Source organism: Poecilia reticulata, linkage group LG8 (genome assembly GCF_000633615.1).
Source record: "Poecilia reticulata strain Guanapo linkage group LG8, Guppy_female_1.0+MT, whole genome shotgun sequence".
Taxonomy (NCBI): domain Eukaryota; kingdom Metazoa; phylum Chordata; class Actinopteri; order Cyprinodontiformes; family Poeciliidae; genus Poecilia; species Poecilia reticulata.
The window spans coordinates 89,939-109,214 of NC_024338.1; the positions used below are offsets into that span (position 1 = coordinate 89,939).

Genomic DNA, 19,276 nt, shown 5'->3' on the forward strand with positions numbered 1-19,276 from the left:
GGATACAAAGTCGTGATTTTAGTAATTACATGTTTATAAAAGCGATTTTCTGCTGTCCTTCCATGGAAGCGGGCAGCTTTCAAACGGAAATAAAAAAACTTTTTAATATATATTGCTGCTTTGACATGATCACAGAACTGCCAAAACGTAGCCTACATAAATACCAGACAAAGTGAATCACAGCAGCGTCATCAGCTGGTGTAACGCTGAACTGATGCGGAGCCATGAAGCTACAAACACTGAATAGAAGAAGAGCTGCCATCGATACAGTTGCTGCTAAGCATGGTTTACTGTTACAAAATACAGTTTTACCAAGTTGCTCAAAGTCTAAACTGGTATTGTTGTGGATTTAAGATGTAAATTTTACCATCGACCAAACGCCCCCCAAAGGCATCCCAACGCCCCCCTTTTGTAAAAATGTCCGCCAGCGCCCCCTGCTGTCCTCTGAACGCCCCCTGGGGGGCGGTACCGCCCACGTTGAGAACCGCTACTTTAAAAGTTGCATTGAAAGTCCATTAAAAGTGCCAACTTTGCATTAAATTATGATCATTTAATGGATCACTCCATTAAATTATAATTTAATGGAAAGTTGGCATTTTTAATGGACTTTCAATGCAACTTTTAGAGCAACTTTGCATTAAAAGTGTCATTATTTACCGAATGACACTTCATGACAACTGTCAAGACTCCTTTATGTTCATGACAGATGTTATGTCATGTTTATGACAGTGTCGTGTCAGTTTTATGCACACCCCTTCAAATAAAGTGTTACCAATGTTTCTGCTGTTTTTTTGTGAAAGAACGTTTTGTGATAGTAGCATTTTGTCCAAGTGGGTTAACAGATAAAGAACTGTCAAAGATAACAGCAAAGTGATCCGACAGGCAACATCAGTTACAGAGACATTGGAAATATTCACACCCTTACTGATAACCAGGTCCAGTGTGTGTCCCTGAGTGTGTGTTGCTTGTTTGACATGTTGCATTAAACGAAAACTCTCTAATATATTAAAGAACTTTTTTGCCCCTCAGTCTTGGGGGTTGTCAATATGAATGTTGAAATCACCGACAATTATTAAACAATCATAATCAATGCATATCAGAGATAGAAGCTCATTCAAGTCAGTAAAGAAATTTTCCACGTATGTTGGAGTTTTGTATAAAGTTGGTGTCAAAGTTTGTGGCCTTTTACCTTGATTCCAAGATACTCAAAAGATGTAAAATGACCCAAAGAAATTTTACTACAGTTTATGGTATTCTTAAATATTGAAGCCACGCCTCCTCTTTTTTTATGTTTTCTATTCTCACTTAAAAAATTTTAGTTATGAGGTGCTGATTCAATTAGTACGATTGGTTCATTATTGTCATTCAACCATGTTTCTGTCAGAAACATAACATCAATATTATGCTTGGTAATGAAATCATTAATAGAGATTTAGTACAAAGAGATCTGGTATTTAAAAGAGCCAGTTTAAGTGACTTAGAGGTTGAAAGTTCTTCAGTCTGAGGTTTGAGTTAAGACCACTGTATTTTACATTTCTGTTCTTTTGTAACTTTTCTTGTAGTGATCCAGACAGGTAATGTCCTGCTATGCGGTGCTGGGGGGCAGACACATTCTGGATGAAAACGGGTCTAAAGATAATATCTGGACCTGGCCTCAGACCTCAGAAACGCAAAGTGCTGGATCCTCTGGGAAGTCAGAGGCAGGTGGCTTAGATGAAGTGAGGTCTGCTATGTTAGAGCTAAGGAGAGACGTGCCGAGGCAAACCTGTTGATCCATTCCATCTGTAAATCTGAGAAACTCTGGTCCAGAAGACATTTCTTTGAAGGTATCTTGTGAATGAGTGGAGGAGCAGAGAGGGAGGAGGGGAGGAGGAGGGGAACCAGTTGCTCTGTCGCAAGTCAATATTTTATCACTTTGTTTTGGGACACTTTGCTCCTGATACACAGAGGGTTCCATCCTAGTCAGACATCCTTGAGCCTGTTCTTCTGAAGCAATGATCACATTGTTGTTCTTGTTGATAAAATGAAAAATGTTTGCAGTGAGCAGCTTGATCCCATGTTTGTTAAGATTGTGTCCACCTCTTCCAAAGAGGTGAAAGCGCTGCCAATAGATCCAGAGGTTATCRATGAAGGTCACTGAGCTGGCAGAGCTTTAATCAGCCATTTGTTTATAATGTCAAAGTCCGACCGGAAGGCGCTGCAGAGGGTGGAGAAAACTGCCCAGCACATTGCCGGGGCACCGCTCCCTGCCATCAAGGACATCTACAGGAAGAGGTGTCTGAAAAGGGCTGGGAAAATCACCAAGGACTTCACTCACCCCGAGCACACACTCTTCTCCCTCCTGCCCTCTCGGAGGCGTTACAGAAGCCTACGGACCAGAACCACCAGGCATCGGAACAGCTTTTTTCCCACAGCTGTCACGCTCCTGAACGCCTCCCGACACAACTACAAGGACTGTAACCCCCATCCCCACATACAACAATAACATACGGATTGTCCTCACACTCATACATAATCTGTATATAATCTGGAAATCTTATTTGCCATTATCTATCTTGTATTGTAAATCAACTTATACATATACAATTCATTCCTAACATTTCTGTATATTCTGTATAATCTGCATAATCGGTATATGTGCATATAGCTCCCATATTTTTATTTATACTATATTTATACTGAACATTTCATTTTTATAACCACCTTTGTACACCTGTAAATGCATATTTATACTCTGTATAGCACTTCTGGATAGATGCAAATTACATGTTGTTGCTTTGTACTTGTGACGGTGCAATGACAATAAAGTTGAATTCTATTCTATTCTGAATTCTATTCTATGTCCAGCCTGGAGTGTTTTTTCGTCTCCCCATTGAGGTGATGGAATTGGACCACTGAGAAATTACTTCATTTTTAATTTTCCCATAGTGTTCAGAAGAATATTAAAGTCCTTTTACAGAATCTCCGTTTTTTGCTTTGCATGATCGTTGGCTCCAACATGCACAACTAAAGTCTCAATATTTGGCTGATCAGTGGTGTTACGTCCACCAAGGGCACAACATACTTGAGGACACGAGACAAGAATGAGGGTTCAACAAAATATTTTATCCTTAAACTCTCTTGAACTTTGTTTTTTTTTTGGTTCAGCTGCTTCTGATTTTCTGTGAAGAAAAAGAGAGTTAAATGCCCTCAGTTTCCCGTGTCCCAAAAAAGGAAAAACAAAAGCCCAAAAGTATTAACAGAAAGGTGGACCTGGTGAGCCGGTCAAACAGAACAAAATGGTACAGCAGGGGGCCAACCCTCTACAGCAGTGGTCCCCAACCTTTTTATTACTGCGGACCAGTCAAGACTTGGAAATTTTGCTGCGGCCCGGGCGAGGGTGGGCGTAAACCATCAGATAAGGCTTCTGCATGTTGGTGTTCCTGCTAAATCCTGAATATGCCCAATTTGGTTTGTCTTGGCCCTTTTATCGCAGCCCTGTGGGGATTTCCCTGACTGGGAAGGAGAATCCAACCTGTTGAATGTGACAGGTAGCCAATCAGAAAGCACGGTGACGTAAAAACAGAGGGGAATCCCAAACAGCTGACATATTGCGCAACTGTGAGTCCGGTAGATATCGGACATATGTGGAAATGTTTATTATTATATGTAAAGGTCATTATTATATATGTTTATGTTTATTCAGTTAAAAATGTTAACTATGAAAAAACACATTCACCTCCAAATCATAGTTCAGCAAATAGAGCGGCTGCTCCCGCCTTCTTTTATCCACCGTCTTTTCTTTTTGTTGCATCTTTTATCTCTTAAAATGACTCCACAAACTATCACTATTGCTTCTACATCATCATCCGTGTTTGGTTATTCTAAATTCCCGCATGCTATGACTGGAATCGGTTCGTGTGGTGTGTTGCTCCTGCCGTGTGGCTGGAGACACAAACCGATGGAACCTGTTGTACTTTTATCAGCTCTGTGGTCACAGAGGTTTGGAGAATCGGCCGATAATTCTTAAATCTTGCCGTCTAAACCAGAAATTAAGACTCACAAGCTCTACTCATCTCATCTCGACCACTGCCCAAACACTCTCTGACTCTGGTCGCTATGGTAACGTTTACATATCCCTTCAAAATAAGATACAGATGTGCCACAAAAACGAACATTTTACTTTCGTGAAAATTTTAACTCACGATAATGACTAATGGGAGCCCTGAGCTTGTTTCTCTGCAACGAGACAGTCCAATCTGGGAGTGATGGGAGACAATGACACCTGAAGTATTGCTTATATCCACAGCCTGCTTGGTCTTCAAGTGGCGAAGCAGCTTGAAGCTTCATTGCCTCATTAGCAGCCAGAGCGCCGCATGTTACGCAGAGCGGCTTGTAATGTGGGACTCACCTACCGGTCCGGGATAAATCCATTCTGCTGTCTCTTCTCTGGGCCTTTTCCCCTTTGCAAAGAAACTTTCCAAAGACATCTGATCTGTTTCTTACTCATTTTGCTGAGAGATAATCCGGTTAAAGGATTTTCAAAATAAAAGATCCTTCAGACTCAAATAAATTAAAATATTTAATTATTTCTTGCACGGCCCGGTGCCAATTGGTCCACGGACTGGTACCTGTCCACGGACCGGGGGTTGCGACCACTGCTGTACAGGATCGTCGAAGCCCCTACTAGTACCAGACTAAAGCAAAAAAGAGCCTAATGCAAAAGAAAGATCAAAACCAGGACAACCGGTCCCACCAGGCCAAAATCACAATGAAAGAGCAAACAAACAAAGGCTAACAAAAATACCGCATGGCAGGCTGGAAACGTCAGCTGCAGCCCATAGCGACTGGACGTACGCACACCACGTCAAGATGTGTCCCCGGTGGCGGTGGAGCGAGCGGAAGCGCGGAATCTCTAACATGCCAAAACCTAGCCTATTTATAGGCGGACCAACAGCGTCACAAATTAACATATTCAAATTACAAAAAGAAATTATCCAAACTCCAAAATATTTGAAAAAAAGGTCATTCTACTAAAGTCTATAAGAAAACAAAGACAAAAATAGACAAAAATCATCATAATGTGCCCGAAGCACATAACAGTGGTTAGAAAGAGCACTTTGCGAGTTAAATCAGATACCGTGTCACCAAGAAAAGAAATCACTCTCGTTTTCTTGGGATTGCAAACATGACTGATCCCATTTACTGCCTCATCTCCAACAATATGCACTCTTGGCATACCTTTCGTTTTCCTGGTGGTCACTTTGTCCTTCGGAGCTTTGTAAGGTGGATGTGTTGGTTTAGCCTCATTGCTGATATTTGAAGGTGAGGTTTCACTCAGAGGCTCAGGCTGGAGTACAGAAAATGTGTTTTTCAGTGGGATTCCCATGGAGTCAGAATGTTTTGAGGCTTGGGCTGATCACTTTGTCCTTGGTAGCGGGGTCGGTGCAGCTGTGTTGGTTCCATCTGGTTGTTTGCTATTCTTTGGCAGAGCAGGTGTTGAAGTTGAAGATGGGTTTCGGCTCAGAGCCGGCCGTTAGTTCTCCTCGTTAGTCGTCTCATGGGATCTGCAGTGAGACTTTTGTTTCAGCTTGGCACTCTGAGCGTTCCATGGTGAGCTGCTTGGTGCGGGGTGTACGACCTCTCCACTGATTTGAGGAAGAGTTGTTTCATAGAGGTCGACTGTGGCTCTGTGGGTAGAGGTCATCTTGTAATCGGAAGGTTGCAGGTTCGATTCCAGCTTCCTCCTGCCACGTGTCGAATTGCCCCTGGGCAAGGCACTTAACACCAAGTTGCCTACCGAGCTGCGTATCGGTGTATTTACGGTCCATTTACCATTTACCATTCATATCCACAGGTAGCATTGATCTCAAAGTTCACCTCCAGTCGTTGAATCTTCATTTCTAAAAACTGAAGTCAATGTAGAATACTGCTAATGTCCTTGGGGTCGGACGGGGACATTTTACCCTAGTTCAACTAGGGTAAAATGAAGAAAAGGTAAAAATAAAAGTGAGAAAATCTCCTGGTCCTTAGGTTTGAAGTAATCCAGTTATGATGTTGATAATGTAAATATAACTATAAAAACTGTGACTTTAAAAATAATTCACAGGCAAAGTTATCAATAAGGACGAGAGAGAGCAGGATGAGCTGTTCCTCCTTCAGCTGCCAGCACAGAAGTGTGGAGAAGGTTCCTAGAAGGTGTGTGGGAGTTTGCCCAACCCGTCTACATGTGTTTTGTGGACTTGGAGAAGGCGTTCGACCGTGACCCTCAGGGAGCATTGTGGGGGGTTCTCCAGGAGTATGGGGTGCCGGGCCCTTTGATACGGGTTGCCAGATCCCTATATGACCAGTGTCAGAGTCTGGTCTGCATTGCCAGCAGTAAGTCGTGCTCGTTGTCGGTGTGGGTTTGACCGCCAAGGCTGTCCTTTGTCACCAATTCTGCTCATTACTTTCATGGACAGAACAAGCCAAGTTGTTGAGTGGATCCATTTCAGTGGCCTTAGGATTGCATCTCTGCTTTTTGTGGATGATGTGGTCCTATTGGCTTCATCGGGTCATGATTTACAGCTCTCCGTGGAGCGGTTCGCAGGCAAGTGTGAAGTGGCCAGGATGAAGATCAGTGCCTCCAAATCTGAGGCCATGGTCTTGAGCTGGAAAAGGGTAGAGTGCCTTCTCCGGGACGGGAAGGGTGTCCTGCCCCAAGTGGAGGACTTTAAGTATCTCGGGATCTTGTTCACGAATGAGGGAAGAAGGGAGCGGAAGATCAACAATCCTAACCCTAAGCACCAGGGAGCACTGTGAGGGGTTCTCCAGAAGTATTGGGTACCAGGCCCTTTGATACAGGCTGTTAGGTTCCTGTATGACCACATCTATGGTCATGAGCTTTGGGTCATGACCGAAAGAATGAGGTCACAGATACTGGCTGGAGGAACTGGCCCAAGTGGCTGGGGAGAGGGAAGTCTGGGCCTTCCTTCTTAGGCTGCTACCCCCGCAACCCGACTCCAGATAAGTGGAAGACGATGGATGACTGGATGGATGGATAGGTTTYCTAAAATCCAAATTGGAGGCATGCCCTGTCCTATTTGTGAGTAGGATGTTTTATGACACTTGTTTTAGATGTCGTCAGGCATTTAAGCACTTTTGCTCACAGTGCTCTGGCGGTGAGAAGATCTGTAGTTTGGAATTCACTTCCTGTTGATTTAAAGTTAGTAACGTTTAAAAAACAAACAAAACTCTGGTTATGTCAAAAACAGAACTGTATCCATTTTTGATGTATTATGTATTATCACTGTTTGTAGATGTCAACATTATGCTGTCCTATTTTAAATTATTACTTACATTTTAAGAGCTACTGTTTAAAAGCCCATCTAGGAACAAGTGCTGCGAATTAGCTGTTACTATTGCACTAGTGCGCAAACATGGAACTGCTGCCTTTCTAGACAAATAATAAGGTGAGATATTTATTAGCTAATGAAAACCTGAATATTAATTTTCCAATCCAGAAATTCTGTATTTGTGTCTCGTTAGGTAGATAATCATTCTTGTGGAGTGATTACTAAAGGACTTTAAGTCTAAAATACATTGGTATTACGCTCACATCTGGACTTAGGTTTGTTTGTAATGGTACAGGATGATACATTCATCTTTGGCTTAAACTGATTATCTCTCTTAGTTTATCTAATGGAATAATTTATTGAATCTGTAGGAATAGTTTGGTCTTGTCAAAATATGGTCTAGAACAGGGGTGCTCAATACGATCGACCGGTCGAACGCAGGAAGGTTTTGAGTTAATCTCAGCTATAGGTGACAAACTGAACGCCGCCAGGACGCTGAGACCAGCACTTTCTCTTCTGACAGGCTTATCAAAATATTCTCTAAGATCCTAAACGTTTGTAGCTTAATTAAAGAATAATAATTTGAAAATATTCTATGAAACATGTTAAAATGAATAATCTCAGTAATTATTGTTTCAACAAGGTGTTGCGCAATTCAGTGTGTTTCGGTTCCATTAACAAAAAACAAGGCGACTCAAAGACTGACTGAGAGCAGAGCAGGAGTTTAAATTAGCTACTCAACCACCAGTGTGTTCATGAGAGGCTTATTAATAATTGAGAAATAAATATCAAGCCTGGAAACCTAATATCGTAAAGGACTGAATGTTATGTTTTTAACCTAATCTCTGCTCGGCTTGCGGGGTATGTGTGGCGGTAATCACATTTTTATATTGTATATTGCTTTAGCCTTTCTCACTCACTGGCAACGAGCACGACTTACTGCTGGCAATGCAGACCAGACTCTGACACTGGTTATCTAGGGTTCTGGCAACCCGTATCAAAGGGCCCGGTACAATTTGGAACTAAATATGTAGCTTCCTAACTAAATGTTTAGTTTGACTTTAACGGGTGTGCTTAAACAACAAAGAGAGAGAGAGAGTAAAAAGGTACGAGTGGTTTTGAGTTGATCACCTGTTCAAGTTGTTTTACCTTTGCTGTGGCGCTTCACACCTGCTGTAGTTTCTGAACGCTCAATAAACGACAAACTTGGACTAATTACCTCGTTCGTTTGTGAGTATTCACAAACATCAAATAGGACAAATACATTTCATTAAGTTTTAACAAACTAATGGATAATTATGTGAAATTAAATTAATTATATCCCAACTTCAGAAGATTTGCCTTCACCTTTACTAGGCTCTGTGTTTCTTCCTATCAGTCTGTAGTTTCTCATATTTCAGTCATCAAACCAAATTTCAGATCCACCATGACTGACTGGTACCTGCTGGCTTCAGGTTTGCAACCAGCTTCTGATTGAGAAACCAGTAAGCTGCTCCCAGTGTCAGAATGAGGAAGAAACTGCATTAGGTTTTCTATCACTTTATTATTTCTGCTCTAACTGATGTATATTCGCATATAAAATAAGTCAGAATTTAATTTACAATTTTTGTGTCTTTGTGTCATGAGGTAGATCTCAGCCGGCTGGTGAGAGAAAAAGTAGATCTTGTTCTCAAAAAGTTTGGGCACCCCTGATCTAGAGATATGTTTTCATCACAATTCCACGGTACATCCTACCTCCAGGATTCTGTACTGAAATGGCAATCCACATGATATACAGCAAAACCAAATGTATACAAATTAAATTATAATGCATGTAAATAGTGTTAGCATGGGTTTTATAAAAAGCTGCTCCTGCAGAATGTTTCACCATGATGGTGCATTCTCTGCTAGAATGTTCTATGGTACAAACAAGAGCAGTAAAGGAGTTACGTCATCAAATTTATTTATAATTACATCATAGCCTTTTGAATTGCAATCAAATCCAAATCCTAAAGATTATCAACCCTATTTCCTCTGCATTATGCTTAAGCTTTTGTGATCAGAAGTTTGCATCTACTCATCATGGGAATCATCAGTTCAAATGGTGAAATTAATATATAAATAAATGCTGTAGATCTAACCATAACATTAACAATCAACATATCAGCTTCTTTCAGCTGTAGAAAAAATCATTGCATTCCTCTTCGAAATGAAAACAATTGTATCATGTTATACTTTTCTGTTTTTATTCTTTTTATTAATACTGTCAGTATAACTACAGGCCACTGTATAAAACCACTTTGTCATACCTTATCTGAATCTTTGTTCTCATTTTCCCATCTGGCTTCACCAGAGCTTCCCGTCACTCCTGACAACCCCACGGGTAGCATCGGCGGTGGGGTCTGTGCACATCCACCTCCTAGGGAGGGGTGCAGGTGAGATGGGGGCGTTTTGGTGCATCCCACCAAAGGGAGAGAGCTGTGGAGGATGAACTGGGCAGGGCTCAGACCAGCTGGTGGAGGCACAGTGGGAGGTGGAGGGATTTGGGTGGATGAGGAAGTTGAGGAAGGAGGAACGTGATGCTGGGATTGGTTCTGGTTGGAATGGGACAGAATCTGCATGTGTGAAACCAAATCAATGAACAATTAGAGGTTACTTGAATTGAAAGTAAGAGTAGCTGTAGATGGTTCCTTTTTTAAACTTTTCCTAGGTTTATTTTTTGCTAACATCTTGAATGTATTGTTTTTCTGATTTTGTTGAATAATCACATTTTTATATTGTATATTGCTTTAGCTTTTCTCACTCACCTGACTGGTTGCTTGAATGAACTCCTGTGCTTTCGCCCTGCTGGCAATATTGGCCTCCTCCATTTTGAAGAGTAGAGCCGTCACTGACAGAATAATAATTTACACAGGTGAGCATGTATTCCTAAAGATTCACATACAAACACATCAGAAATATAATGTTTAGAAGCTAAGAGTTTATAATTGTGAACTCTAACAGCACTCTTATGAATTATGATCATTGGGCGATGGTGGCTAAGGAGGTAGGAGTTGTAACTGGTATTATCTTGGTTCAAACCCATGCTCTGTCTGTCTGAGTCGTCGTGTCCTTTGGCAAGACACTTCACTCGCCTTGCTTGCTGTTGGTGGTGGTCATAGGGTGCAGATTGTGTGGCAGTCTTCCCCAGGGCAGTTGTGCTAGAACGTAGCTCAGGGTGTGAATGGGTAATGTAGTGTAAAGTGCTTTGGAGTAGATAATGCTACATACAAGAACATACCCTTTACAAAGGCATTCAAATGTTCAAGATTCATGTTTCTGAATAATTCAGAAGAGTATGGCAAGGTTCTGTTCAGGTAGGAGTACAAACTTACATGCTAAAACACCTCCAGTTGTACAGTCCACTCCTGTCTGAAGACTCCAGGGCAGAGTAGGTGCTGCTGGTGGAGGTGGAGGAGGTGGTGGTGGCAGCTTGCTGGCAGAAGAGGAGGACACTGAGGACGAAGAGGAGGGGTCAGTGGAAGTGAGCGACAGCGAAAGAGAGGTGAGGCCTGCTGATGAAGATGAGCAAGGAGGCGAGGTCAAAGATTTTGACAGGTCTTCTGGAGGGGGAGGCTTTACAGTCTGTGTCGACAGGGTACTTCCAAGACCGGCTCCCTGGGAAGTAGACAGGCTCGATGGACTGGAAGCTGGGGGAGAAGGGCTATTCTCATCTGGGCAGTCCTCAACTAGAAAAGCGGGCTCTGGTGTCTTACAACTGCTGTCCACAGTTTGAGAGTCAGGGGAAGACTCCCTGGTGTCCCGCAAGGGAGCATTCGATGGAGGCGGTGTGTGTGGTGGAGAGGAGGAGGGTGGGAGAACACTGGTGGAGGAGGAAGTAGAAGAGGAGGATGAGGGGCAAGGTGGAGGGCCAGCTTGACCTGTATGTGGACCGACTAATTTACTCCCCTCTCCAACAGCTGACGGAGAATCAAAGGAGGCTCCAGTCCAGCCTTCTAATGTGGATTTTTTTTGGCTCCTTTCACCAGAAGCCATACTAGCTGTTCCAGCTTTTTTACTGTTTTTCTTAGCTAAGCGGCGGCGACGCTTGGTTGCCAGAGATGATGAGGGGGAGGATGCAGAAGAAGAAGTAGATGTGATGGAGCTTGGTTTTGTTTTTTTGGACTTCTGTCCAGCAGGGCTGGCTAAGGATGATGGCGGTCCCAACAGGCTGCTTCGTTTTCCCATACCAGCTAGATCTTTACCTCGGCCACCTAATGACAGGGGCTCTGAGCAAGGCTTCAGGAATGGAGACCTGCTTTCATTGTCTCTACAAAAGACTACGGCAATAGAGCCTCCAACCACTGAACCCCCTGCTCCTGCTCCTGTACCCCCTGGACCCAAGAGGTCCATGCTTAATTTTCCAGAACCAACAGAAGCTCCAGTGGTACTGCTCACTCCCTCTCGCACCAAGACCGACACTTTGGACTGAAGTTTGCCTTTCCGACTGCTGCTGCTCTCTTTCTTGGATTTCCCAGAACTAATTAAATCTTTTCTACTGCTTTTGTCCCGGACTTTTTCCTTTCCTACTTTTCTGGCTCTCTTTGCTGATGTGAGACCAGGAGGGATGGAAGTAGGACCTGAAGTCACTGTCAGTGAGGACAGGCATTTCCCCGTTGTTTTATTAGAAGAGGAAGGGGAATCCAACTTCTTTATTGTGTGAGACTTCTTTTTTGAATGACTTTGTCTGGCTTTAGGAGAAGGTTTTGCTTTAGGGCTTGGGTTGGGTGGTTCTAAAGGCAGTGCAGCAGGAGGTGTATCTTCCAAAGATGGGTAATCTGAGTCCAAAGCTTCTCCGTCTAAAGACAACATATCAATTTCCAATTTGTCAGAGTAGCGATCTGACTCATAGCCGTGATACCTCGGTGGGGAGCATGACCGTGAACGGCCACAAACACCTTCCCGCTCCTCTGTGTCTTCATTTGATTGCCATTTTCTTCTTTTCCTCTCCTCTGTGGGACGGCAAGGAGACGCTGCTGTAAGTCTCGGTGAGCCTGGGACTGTGGTGGTGGTAGTGGTGGTTGTCACTGTAATGGTTCGCTTAATAGCAAAGAGGTCAGAACCATTCAGGTCTTGAATTGATGGCGGGACAACAGGGCGACCATCCCGTCGATGTTCCCTTTCATGCTGCCTGTCTCTATTACTTTCCCTCTCCTCCCTACTGCTCTTACGCTTCTTTGGAAGGCCCCGCTCTCTGCTGCTTGAGTGCAGTTTGCCCTTCTTTTCCCTTTCCCTCCTTCTAGAATTATAATCTTGTACTCTCTCATCTTTCCTGTGACTGTTGCTGTGATTATGATGCCTGTCTCTGTCCTTATCTCTGCCTCTATCCCTTTCTCTGTCTCGATGACTTTTTCTGCTCCTGTCTTTCTCTCTTTCCCGTTCCCTGTGTCTTTCTTCAGACAGACTTGAAAAAGAGCGTCGTGAGTGCATCTCTTTTCTTGAAGAGTGATGTGAGACTTCAGGGCTGTCATGTCGCCTCTTCTTTCCTTTCTGACTGCTGCTTCTACTGCTCCCCCTTGTTTTAACCTCCTTTCCATCCTTTTGTCCTCGTCCTTTCTCTTTGCTCTTCTCGCAACCCTCCTCTTTTTCCTTCTTCCTCTTTTTCCTTTTGACCACCTTTTCCCCTGGCTTTCTTTCTTTGCTTTTTTGTCTGTCACGATCATTAGAACTTTTGGAGGACTTACGATTCTTGCTTGTTTGCTCTACAGGGGGCGTGGCAGGAGAGGCAGACGTGGAAGCTTGAGGAAGGGAAGGAGGCAGTGGTGGCTGAGAAGACAGAGGGGAAGAGGCAGGAAAGGACAGATACCTTTCCTTCCTCCTGCTGACCAACTTCCTTCTCAAATCCTCCACTCCGACAGCAGGCTCATCTTCAAGCTCCCTGTCATCTTCCCAGTTTCCCTCTGTGCACACAGACACAAACCCATCTCCATCCAGCACGCGCAAAATGCGTTCTGGTTTCGAACCAAAGAATGAAATATTGGGAGAGTTTAGAGGAAGGGGTTCCTCTGAGGGCCTCTTTTTAGCTCCAACTCTGTCAACAGCTCCAACTATCTCTCCCTCCTCTATCTCAGAATGCTCTGAGTCAATGCCTTCTCTTTGCCCCCGGGCTTTGAAGCTGCTGCTTTCCACTCTCCTCCTCAGGTGTTGTTGGCTGATCAGACTGGGGCTCAGTGAATCCATCAAAATCTCTGTGGAATCTGGAGGTTCTTCATCTTTCTTATCATTTATTTCAGCAATTTTCTCTAAGACCTCATCTCTGTCAAGCCCATCATCCACATTTGACTGTGGAGAGCCAGTTGGATCAAAAGGGTCATATTTCTCCCCATGCCCCTCCTCCCCCATCAGATTTCTCTCTTTCTCTACATCAGTTGGACTGTAAAAATTGTACATCCCTCCTTTCCCATCATCTTCTTCACAGCTATTGCTCGCCTGCATTGCCATGTGAGGAAAGCGCTGTACTGAGGCGTTATTGTACATAGATGTGGCAAGTGGTTGTGTGGAAGTAGAAGAAACCCTGGCCACCTCACTCAGACGTGTTACATTGTTTTTATACACTGAGGTATTGGCACAAAGAGAGGACGATGAAGATAATGGTGAAGACGGCGCAGAAGAAGGCGGTGACGGAGACGAGAAGGGTGAGCAGGGAGGAGGGCTCCTGGCGGTTTCTCCAACCTCAACTGGGGAAGAGGAGGGTGATGACCTCCTTTTGAAGTCCGATGCTGAAGTCGAGTCCATGGATTGGGAAACCCGGTAGTATAAATGTCAGCCAAGGCCACACAGCATAAAAGGTCCAGTAAAAACCTAGCAGAGAGCAGACATGATACTTAAATAGCATAATAATCTTTGTATTTTGCAGAAGTATTTAAACTTTTTCACATTTTAGGCAGTGCATAATTGTGAAGTGGAACAAAAAGATAGTTTTAAAAATATCTGACAATTGTGATGTGCAACTGCATTCTGCTCCCTTACTCTGATACCCATAAGTAAATCAATCAAGATTATTTGTAAAGCACAATTCAGCAACAAGGCAGTTCAAAGTGCACAGCCAATAATTGAAACAGTACATTTTGCCAAAGCTGTTTATACACAACAAAATGTTGGTCAGTGTTTCATTTATTATGGTTCAAAAGCAACTCTAAATAGAATCCAATGCAACAAACTGAAGTTACTTCATATAGTTTACTTTCTGCAGAACTGTTGATAAACTTGTCTCCACTGGTATCTCTGATCACTCATCTTAACCCAAATCTTTGCATAAATCCTATATCAGATTTAAGTCAAGGTTCTGTCTGGGTCGCTTCAAAATGTTATGTTGTTGTTGGTTGACTATTTCTTTAAAACTTTAGTTGTGTTTTGAGTCACTGTGACACTGAAGTCACTAATACTGTTCAAGACAAAGTCTCTGCAGATTTCTTGATGTTGTTGCAGGCAACCTTGATTATAATCCTTCTTTATGATGCCGCTTTCTCTAGAGCAGCTTATCCTGTCGGCTAAAAAAAAGACCTGTAGCATTGTTTCCACCACTATTCTTGACCATGAGGATGGTGTTCTTTAAGCAAGGCCTTCCCTTTATGTTAGCATGAAAAGCATTCATAACACTTAAAATATAGTCACTGAAAATTATTGCTCCCCAAACGGTCCTTTGCAAATATGAATATTTTACATGCTAATATCATAATGAGATATTTCCAAAAAGTATGCAACCTCAATGGCTTTAGGGGTTATCATTGTGTTCTTTTTCATCTCTCACCATTAGCCTTTCCTATACAGGTGTTAATTTTGACTTTCTATTATGTCATCTCTGCGACAGACTGGTGACCTGTCCAGGGTGACCCCGCCTCTCGCCCAGAACGTTGGCTGGAGAGGCACCAGCACCTCCTGACCCCACTGAGGGACAAGGGTGTAAAGAAAATGGATGGATGGATTATGTCATCTGAGATTTTCCAGAGAGTGGAGCATCTTTTATTTTTAAATAATACTTTTTGTTTTGACTGATGGTACTTAGAATATATTTCCTCAGAACAATGCTGAGTTAAATGTAAGAGTGGAATGTGCCAAAGCTGTTTCTTTAAACAGAAAAGATTACATACTAAAATGAAATTATCTGTTGTGTGAACATTGTAATTTTATATGTGTTTGTCTGCGTGTGTGTGTGTGTGTGTGCGTAAAAAGACATTACGAGTAGRGTCTATGTGAAGTAGGATTATTGGGGGTGGAGGGACAGTGACTGTAACAACATGAATTGGTACCCAGATCTGTACTACATGTCAGCGTGGTCTTAAAGTTCTTTGCAGATAAAAGTTCTAAGTAGGTTAGCTATTAGACATTAGGTTGTATCTTTATGTTTCTGTACAAATCTTAAGATTTTTGTGTAAATAAACATATTTACACAAAATATGTGTAAATATTTTGTGTAAGGGTTAGGGTTGCACTGTTTGACTCCTTGAGTCAAACAGTGCAAAATTTGCCTGAGACAGTGTTATGCTTTCACAGGGGTTTAACTAGACTTTTAATGTGATATCTGTACTCAGCCTAAAGTGGTTCATACTCCTGGCACATTGACATTCAAAGTTACAGTGTATAGCTTTCGTAAAAATCTGTTATTTACATATTTGTTCTATCTTATGACAGTATGAGACAGATAATCTGTGAAAAGCGCAAGCTCTTCTACCTCCTCCCTGAGCTACTATTACTATCTGAAGAAATGCACCTCTCCCAGTCAAACACTTCCAGAGCCAGGAAGAGCGTCTTAGTGCTGCTGATCCACCTCATGTCCTCACTGATAAATGTGTTAATGGAGGAGAAGCAACTTACCGTTCCAGGAAAATGTTTATCCGCCGTCATCAGTGGCCATGCTAACTAGACTGAGCATTCATGGCAGCCTCAGTTGTAGTGAACCAGCTGTAGCATATCAAAGAGAAAGGGAGAGGTTGAGCAGTCAGTTGACAACAGTAAGGCCCTCATGCTGGCTCTGACTGATTGTTTCTGACGAAGCAGTGCATTTGTTCAGATGACAACAGGACCACAGGAAGAAGGCAGAGGAGCTCAATTTTTTCATAGGTCATACTGTCGCAACACTGACAGTTTCAATGAATATGCAAATAACATTTTAAATAAAAGTTACACACAGTTGCTTTAAAGTCAACTTTTAATTTAACAAATTTTTTTCTTCAAACTGGAAGTCATATTGAAGTCTTGAAGTGGCCCAACCAGAGTCCTGGAATTAATTTGGGGTATAGATTAGACTGATGGCAATGAGGCCTTCCAACCTCGAACCCTGGCAGCATATCGTCAATGATAAGCACTTAAGTACCAGTGGAAATATGCAAAAATCTGATCAGCAATCATAAGAAGGATTTGAGCGCTATGGTTTTCCAATTGATAAGAGGACGACAAGTTGAATTATGTATAAAAGCATTTCTTAAAACAATGAATAGTTCATTATTTTATCTTTTGAGTGATGTCAGACTCATTACAAGCAAACTTAATATTTTAAAAAAGGTCATTTTAAGTCTAAATTTACAAAGGTTATAAATAATTTTGGGGTTAACTGTGTATGTTCCAGAACATTCACACTGTATATCTCCCTAAACACTACATCCTCACTCTAATACATGGTGCTGGTGGCAGGATCATGCTGTGGGGATGTTTTTCTTCACTGAGGACAAGGAGGTTAGTCAACATAGATGACTAACCTCCTTGTCCTCAGGTGAACAATCCTGGATCACTTTTCATCAGGACAACCCTCCACAAATACTGCCATTCCTACATTGGAATGGTTTAGACCAGTGTTTCCTGACCCGGGTCCTCAAAGCACACTGCCCTGCATGTTTTAGGTGTTTCCATGCTTTAATATACCAGATTCAGATGATTATAGTTTAGCAAACGTCTGTTAATCAGTTATAAGTTGAAATCTGCTGAGCTGAAGAACACAACTACACTCAAGTAGTGTATTAATAAGTATTCTGAAGATAAATTCAGAATCATGACAAGATATTGGATATAAGTCACTCAACTTTCAGGATAAAAAATTACGGATCAGAGGTCAAGCTAGTATTCCTATATTGCAATAGAAGGAAATGAGTAGCCAGATAGTCTTGCTAAAATTATTATTGTTTAATATGATTATTATTGTTGACTTGAATGTCAAAATAAGTAAAAAATTGTACAATAAGAAAAAATGGCAAGAATAATGGGGTAGAGAAGAACATTCTACATTTTATTATAGTATCAAAAGAGAATTTAGAAAATTAATAGAATTAAAAAAGAAAATATTATATTGAGGATGACATTTGGTCATACAGGATTAAACAGTATTCTTAAAATAATAAAAATAGTACAGGTTGTTTTAATGATCGTGAACAAATAGAAACAGTACAAGATATTTCTTTGGAATGTGATACATATGTTTAAGAAAGAAAAGTATTAATTGGAATATTAAATAAGAATAAAAGTAAATTACATGTAACTGAATAATTTCAAAGCTCATCTGGGGTATGTAGTTTCTAGCAGCATTTTAAGTTTTTTGAAGAAGAGCAGGTATTTTGGGAGGAACATAGTAATAACAGAACATTTCAACCATACTCCAATCTGGAAGGCGGCAGTAATGCACCTTAAGCTGTTGCCAACTGCCAAAAGAAAAAGAGAAAGAAAGAAAAAAAATGAAACAAAGCAACAACAAAAAAACCACCTAAAACATGCAAGGCAAGGTGCCTGGGGACCAGGGTTGGAAAACACTGCTTTGGACCACAGCATAGGGAGGAGTTATCCAGTCCTTATCCATCTGAAGTAAGACTTAAACTGATGTTTTTCAGATGTTCTAGAACCAAGCTGCCATTCCTAAAACGAACCTGAGTGGTTTTAGAAAGAGGAATCAGAAGATATTCCGTTTACAGACGTTCAAAACTGGTACAGGGAGCCCAAAAGAAGTGCAGGACTTTCAGTGAAAGATAATCTTCCCTCCGTCCTGCATACTTTAGATGCGTCTCTGTCCCAGAACACCAGATTCTCCTCTATATGCCATCAAATGCTACAGATGCCTGTTAATCGCCCCGTTATTCAAATCAGGTGTGTGGCAGAAGGGAAACACCTGAATATACAGGGCAGTGGAGAAACACTGCCTTAAAGTATTAGCTCAGGAGGGAAGGAGGCGTTATTACAAATACACCGATCAGTTGTCGTTTTTATTGGCAAAACATTTAAGAATGTTGTATCATATTCCTTCTACTTTGAGTTAATCAAGCTCGGTGACGGGAACATTACTTTTACTTTTGGGTTAGGGAACATCTAGCATTTAGCAATACAGACACCGCTGTTAGCATCACTGCTGACGCCGCTGGTTGCCGGCCTATTCATTTCCATAGTTAAATGTCGCATACAACTAGAATATACAACTCTATTCCTACTGAAAAAATGACTTCGTTGCTAAGCGATTAGCTCCAATAAAGCAATTCAGAATATGGAAACATTGAGCTAGCTGGGTAACCGCTTTACTCTGACAAACCCATGTAGTGAGAATGGCTGTGTGCTAACATGCTACCTTGACTCGAATAGTCTTTAGTCTGACGGCGAATCTTCCGTCGTTCATCCACCTGAACTAAATTAGGCCATTAAATCAACCAAATGATCAAAGTTTTAATTGCTAATGTATCAAAAGCGGAGGAGCCCTGCTCTATTAGTCGCCGCCATCAGCCTTCTCCTGAAGCCGGACGACAAAGAATTATGGGAAACGGAGTTTTTCCGTGTGTGTTCGTCATTCCTGTTGGCTTCCCAATAAAATTTAAGCCCCAAATTCAAAGAAAACATTTCCTTACTACTATTAGACAGTAACGTGGCCTTTTTGTTAAACAGTATGAATATATCACTATACTCAGAAAGTCTAGGGACTTAACCCACAGAAAATGCATAATAAAAAAATAGTTTGCGCACAATCTTTTCTCTTATTC

General features: G+C 41.9%; 1 protein-coding gene across 2 annotated transcripts in view; it reads right to left on the reverse strand.

Moving 5' to 3' along the window:
• scaf1 (SR-related CTD-associated factor 1) overlaps positions 1 to 19,072 on the reverse strand; it is a 21,274-nt gene extending 2,202 nt beyond the window's left edge. The window contains exons 1-5 of one of the 2 annotated variants that reach the window (XM_008414976.2): positions 18,871 to 19,072; positions 16,146 to 16,232; positions 10,667 to 14,132; positions 10,100 to 10,182; positions 9,602 to 9,907 (exon numbers count right to left, since the gene is read on the reverse strand). In XM_008414976.2, the coding sequence (XP_008413198.1) occupies positions 9,602 to 9,907; positions 10,100 to 10,182; positions 10,667 to 14,066 (3,789 nt within the window). In that variant the 5' untranslated portion in view covers positions 14,067 to 14,132; positions 16,146 to 16,232; positions 18,871 to 19,072. The remainder of the gene's footprint in view (positions 1 to 9,601; positions 9,908 to 10,099; positions 10,183 to 10,666; positions 14,133 to 16,145; positions 16,233 to 18,870) is intronic. The other variant, XM_008414977.2, reaches the window with a different exon arrangement.
• Between the last annotated feature and the right edge of the window lie 204 nt (positions 19,073 to 19,276).